The sequence below is a fragment of the Miscanthus floridulus genome, chromosome 16, assembly GCF_019320115.1.
Source record: "Miscanthus floridulus cultivar M001 chromosome 16, ASM1932011v1, whole genome shotgun sequence".
Lineage (NCBI taxonomy): Eukaryota > Viridiplantae > Streptophyta > Magnoliopsida > Poales > Poaceae > Miscanthus > Miscanthus floridulus.
Window position 1 is genome coordinate 90,839,851 of NC_089595.1, and position 6,212 is coordinate 90,846,062.

Sequence of the window (6,212 nt, forward strand, 5' to 3'; positions counted from 1 at the left end):
CATCATCTAAGACAATGGTCATGTTCGCTTCTCTTATAATCCGTACTTTTTAGCTTCTTTTTTCAGCTGGAATAGTATTTCCCTCTCACAACAAATCAGCTGGAATAGTATTTTTACTTGTTTTTTCAGCGAAGCCAACGGGACCAATAGCAAAGCATTCACACCATCTTTCTTAAAAACAGAATACCAAATTGTTTACACTTGCAACTGATGTTCCCCAGCAGTTATATAGCTACATACATCTTCTTGAATGCTGAATTCTGACCGGCATGTCAGCCAGCAGTTTTTGCGTTAGGTTCACTGATCACAAGCAGGGACTATTTGCAGTGCAAACTTCAACTACACAAGAGCCTGCAGCAGTACCAAATAGTAGTTAGACTTGTAATCATAGTGAGATTAACAAAGTTATCTTGGTCCGGTACTTGGCATTAGCGGCCGACAGAGAATCAGGCCGCCACACTCCCCACCTCTAGGGGGGGTGATCATCCAGAGGCGGTCAAGTGTTCCGTCGCTCTCGCGCTACAACGCAGCGCCTAGCCTTTTGGCTAAAGCTATAAATTCCAGAGACGCAGAGAAGCGTAATGCAGGTTTGTTTAGCCCTCCAAGCAGCTACGTTACCTCCTTTTGCTAACAAGTCCTAATATAAAAATTGGAATTTGGAATCATGTTTAAAAAAAAACTCAACGTTTTTCCTGCTTTAACTGAATTTAGTTAAAGGATTTATCGCGGTGTCGTCTTCATGTATGTATGGTTTGTGCAATTCAGGTAACATATGAAATTCGCTGCTACAGCTTTGTGCATTTAATCGTCGAATGAATCCAAATTTCTTTGAGTGGTGATAAGGTTTGAGCCATTGAGTTTGAGTGGTTGATATAACAATGTATGTATGTAATGTAAGAATTACAAGGAATCATTTGGCCAGCTAGTGACAATAAGCAATGCATAGACTGTAGCCTGTTGGAGGCAGGAGACTAAGGGTAAAAGGCTTACTCATTGCCCCTCTCATCATTGAGTTGCAATACCTTGCATTGGGGTTCTGATTCCCCTTTGACCGATCTTGAGCTGATATCCTGGCCTCTGTTGCTGCACTTTTGCCAGTTGCAGAGACAGTTTGGCGTCTGTTGCTCCACTGACGGTTGTTCCAAAGTGCACGCGTACGCAACATATATGTATACACGATTCACCAGAGAAAGGAAGAGTCCGTGGAACTCTCCTTCATAGGGTGTTTTGTGCTGCGCCTCTTCGAATTTCTGTCGAGCTAGCTAGCTACATTTCTAGCTAGGCAGAACAATTGCTGCTTTATTCTCGGATCGGATGATGCCTGTTTGAAGTACCGCTTGCATTTTGGGCGGTTTCGGATGGTCAAAAAGGTCAGGTACTGGACATTGGCCGTGTTTCGGATATAAGGAATCAGATTGTTGCTTCAGAAAGATCGATCGTGATATTAGGGAACGTTCGCACGGCTCCTCCGGAGCCGTTTTGGCCACAAATTGTGGCTCCTCCTATGAATCATTTGGTAGGGCTCCTCTGGAGGAGCCGGAGCCGGAGAGTAGCCCAAACAGGCCCTTAGTCTAGGACAGTGCAGTGACGCGGAGAATTTTCTCAGAGATTTTTCTCGATCGGTGAAACGTGAAACTGTTCTTGACTTAGACTCTATGTTTGCGGTAGGCGGGAGTGATGGCTTCAAGCAAACAAGATACCTTCAGCATCCAGACGACCGTCCATGTTCTACATTTAGGGTAATACTGCAACTTTTGCCGATCACATCAAGGCAAAAGCTGTTCCCATGACCAGATTCTGTAGTTTGCATTTTCTTTTCTTGTTCTGCCTCTTCCATCAGTTCTTCTAAGGAAAGGAGGAAAGTATGTTTCTTGATACGATGAATGAATTTCTTTCACTCAAGAGGAGGCACGTCCGTGAATCGACACAATTGAGACTCTTCTTCTTAGTACAATGATATGCAAATCTTTTGCGTATTCGAGAAAAAAAATTGACACAATTGAGCAGGTGAGCTACGAATCGTTTCTCCCAAAATGCAGAATTTTTGCAGTATCATATGCTGGTTATTTTACACTATTCCTGCACAATTCTTATGAGGTAAGTAACCGTGTAGCACAAACCATACAAGCACATAGCGAAAAAAGAAGTACCAACGAATTGGAATCTTCCAAAAGCCCTGATAAAAAATTATACAATCAGAATAGCCTTTAGTCTTGGTGAGTATATAAGTACAGTTTCAAGACATACACGTATGGGGTCTGTAGCTTGCCTAACTATGTAATGCCCAACCTTTGCCTTGCACACTTTCTTTCTTATACATGTGTTTCGTTTATTGTCCCACAATAATGTCTTTCTCAACCCTCGGAACTACAGTATGTATCAAGCTCGCTTCTGCATCATATAGTGCCACACTTCTGATAGCATGCCACACCTCAAACTGTTACACCTATCAGTGACAGTGACAATCACCATCCACACTTGGGAACCTTCGGAGTCGGAGGCACACAGCATAGGTTCAGTGGTCTCATAGATTAGCTCGTTGTCAGCTTGTCATGCCAGGGACAAAAAATGTTAAACCAAGGAATGCCGCCACTAACAGCAGCCAAACATATGCAGCCAAACATATGCACCAGCACTATCAACTGCAAATCGCAAGCAAGACAAATCAAAACAGCTCAACACTAGACAAAAAAATATGGTTCTAAAGCTGCAGCACTCTGAGGCTTAACGATTCAGGCATGTAGAAAAGCAACAGCAGCATGGCCAAACTTTGTGGAAGATTGCATTGCAGAATAGGGTAACACGGAACACCAGGGAACAATCTGTTCTTACATGAGATGAGACGGGGGTTTCCATCTCTGTGTCTTGTTTTTTTTACTACTCCTAATAAATATTACAAGGATGCACTACGGCACAAGAAGGTGAGCAACGCCACTCTGACCACAGCACTGCCTCGGCAACGGGCATCGGCAGCCGCCGCTTGGTGCTCCCTGCCTTCCTCGCACTAGACAGCGCCAATCAGGAGACGACCCTCGCGTGGCCCAGGTCGATCAGGTCCCAGAGCACATGTTAGCCAGGCTGGCCCACAGATCATCTCCGTCCATGTCCATGTCGATGTCAAAATCAAGAAGCTGCTGCTGGTACTGATGGTGCCTATGATGCCCATTGGCTGCAGCTGGCGCGGCCACCGGCGCTTCCCACCACCACTTGCCGTCGTCAAATGTTGTGGTTTTGCCACTTTCCCTGCACTGGGTGTCGTAGCAGCAGCTGCTGGTAGTGGTGAGGTCGCTGTAGTGACAGAGCTCGTAGCTGTAGTTGTCTGAGGCCTCCCTCTCGTGGCCTGCAACAGCCTCGGCCTCTGTCTCGGCATTCCTCGCGAAGCGGCCCTGCACCCTGGGTCTGCTGTCCGCCAGCGTCTTCCTGCAGGCATACTGAAGAGGTCCGGAGCAACAGATGCATTAGAGGACATGCAAACATTGAAATTGCATTTGCAGATTGCGTGGTGCGGGAAATCATTACAGTGATCTTTTTGTGGAAGTTCCTCTGGTTACGCTTCGTACGGTAACGCTCAATCTTCTGCTTGCGTTCTTCAGCGCTGTAACGGCCAACCTTCTGAGTGAAAGGCACCCCTGCATCTTGGCCGTGTGGGTCACCTGAAAGTGGTGGCGGTGGTGGAGACGCCGCGACATTCATCACCTGCTTTGTATAACATGGGTGAGAAATGATTAAAACTTGTTTATGACCAGCTATAAGACCAGCTTGTGGTCTGTTGGATTACCTGGAGGTCACCAGTACTGAAGACACGCCGCATGGCTCCAGTTCTGAACTCCAAAAGGTCACCGGAAGATGAGGAAGGGGAAGAAGGAACATGGGGAAGAGGCAACTGGCATGCCGAAGCCGAAGGAGACGAGCAAGAAAAGGTGGCATTACTGCTGAGCTGTTCAGACAACTGGAGGTGAATAGGGAGGAAATGCGAGTTGATGTTGCTATGTATGTAGTAGGAAGGCAGGGAAGATGGGTAGGGAGGCGGCGCAACATTGGGAAGTGCTAGCAAGCCACCGTTGCCGTGGAAGAAACCCCCTCGAGGAATTTCAGTCGGAGCTGTGGGCACAGCAGAGGAGAAGCCCACTGCATGGTGCATGGAGAGGTCACTGTAGTTGGGTGGCGACGAGGATGAAGGATGGAACATGGCTTTTGGGCGTGAATCCCTCTGATGTGTTTGGGGAGTCAGTGCAAGTGAAGGAGGGTTGGTATAAAAAGAGAAGATTTGGTGCATGGTTCAATAGGCCCGGCCCTGGGGCGGGGCGGGAGGGCAGGCGTCCCAGGCCCAGGTTGCCGATGCCCCAGGTATGCATACAGTACTAGTACTACACAGCCCAAACATACGCCAGAGCAGAGTCCAATGAATCGACGACACCGGTGATACGCATTCAGCATCCACGTGAGTCGCGCACTCGCGCCCCTTCCTTTCCTTCGAGTTTTACGGTTGGACTTACCCAGCGAAGCGAGTCGCCGCCCGGAAATTCCCGAGACGCACAGAAGCGTAATGCAGGTTTGTTTAGCCCTCCAAGCAGCTACGTTACTCTCCTTTGCTAACAAGTCCTAATATAAAAATTGGAATTTGGAATCATGTTTAAAAAGAAACTCAACGTTTTTCCTGCTTTAACTGAATTTAGTTAAAGGATTTATCGCGGTGTCGTCTTCATGTATGTATGGTTTGTGCAATTCAGGTAACATATGAAATTCGCTGCTACAGCTTTGTGCATTTAATCGTCGAATGAATCCAAATTTCTTTGAGTGGTGATAAGGTTTGAGCCATTGAGTTCGAGTGGTTGATATAACAATGTATGTATGTAATGTAAGAATTACAAGGAATCACTTGGCCAGCTAGTGACAATAAGCAATGCATAGGACTGTAGCCTGTTGGAGGCAGGAGACTAAGGTAGCGTTTGGCTGGGAGTCAAGGTGGAGTGGGACGATCCTGTCTCTGATTTATGGGACGGGACGACTCCATTTTCTATTTGGTTGACGAGGGATAGGATCGACCCATTTTGTGTTTGGTTAAGAGACACAAAAAGTGGGATGAGCTACCGACCAGTGGGACCCATTTGTAAGTTATTTTTAATCTTTTTCCTTCTCTTCTCCTTATCTCTTCCTCTCTCTCTCCTTATCTCTTTCTCCCGAACCTCGCTCACTCTTCCTCTTCCCCCCTGCTCCGCCGGGCCTACGTGCGCCGCCGCCGCCTCTTCCTCGCCCGCGCGGCATGGCTTGCGGCAGAGATGAACCGCGCGGCATGGCCGGTGCCGGAGCTCACCCACATGCGCCACCTCTCGTTGCCCGTTCTCGTCTTCCCCGTCGCGGCTCATCCTAGGGGCGCTGCTTGCTCGCCGGAGTTGGGGGCGCTGCTCGCTCGCGCAGCGCCCGTCGGAGTTAGGGGCAGAGCTAGGGGCGCTGCTTGCCCGGGCGCACCTGCTCTCCGCCCAGCAGCGCTCTTCCGCCCGGCCGCGCGCCGGAGCTGGGGCTGGAGCTGACCCGCTCGGCAGCATGCCGGAGCCGGGGCCGGAGCTCACCCACCCGGCCGCGTGCCGGAGCTGGTGGCGGAGCTCGCCCGCCCGACCTGCGCCACCGCTCGCCATCACGCGCTCGTATTGCGTGCGCCCGCCCGCCCGCCCGCGAAGGCCGTCCTAGGTGGGACAGACTCTGTCCGCCGAAAAATGAGGGACGAGAGCGACGGCATCTAGTGAGAATATTCGTTGGTGGAACAGTCCTATCTCCAGTTCGCCCCTGAACTAAACAACAGCAAAAGTGGGATCATCCCACCCCATCCCACGCCATCCCACCAACCAAACACACAGTAAGGGTAAAAAGGCTTACTCATTGCCCCTCTCATCATTGAGTTGCAATACCTTGCATTGGGGTTCTGATTCCCCTTTGACCGATCTTGAGCTAATATCCTGGCCTCTGTTGCTGCACTTTTGCCAGTTGCAGAGACAGTTTGGCGTCTGTTGCTCCTCTGGCGGTTAAAGATGGCAACGGGGCCCTGATACCCGATACCCGATGGGTATTTGATCTATCAGGGGACGGGGATGAGATCATATCTTTACCCGCGGGCATCTAAATGGGCAAGAATCCATCCCCGACGGGTATAGCGGGTACGGGAGCATTCCCTGTTTACCCGTCCCCGTTACCTGTTGGGGAACCCGATTATTTGA

At 49.5% G+C, this 6,212-nt stretch overlaps 1 protein-coding gene across 1 annotated transcript; it reads right to left on the reverse strand.

Annotated features, from left to right (window-relative positions):
- Positions 1–2,796: 2,796 nt before the first annotated feature.
- Positions 2,797–4,276, reverse strand: LOC136509962 (GATA transcription factor 25-like). Its single transcript, XM_066504541.1, has 3 exons — positions 3,779–4,276; positions 3,520–3,696; positions 2,797–3,431 (listed from the first exon to the last, which is right to left on the reverse strand). Exons 1-3 carry the CDS (start codon positions 4,274–4,276, stop codon positions 3,051–3,053), a joined length of 1,056 nt encoding a protein of 351 aa, XP_066360638.1. The 3' UTR covers positions 2,797–3,050.
- Positions 4,277–6,212: the final 1,936 nt, after the last annotated feature.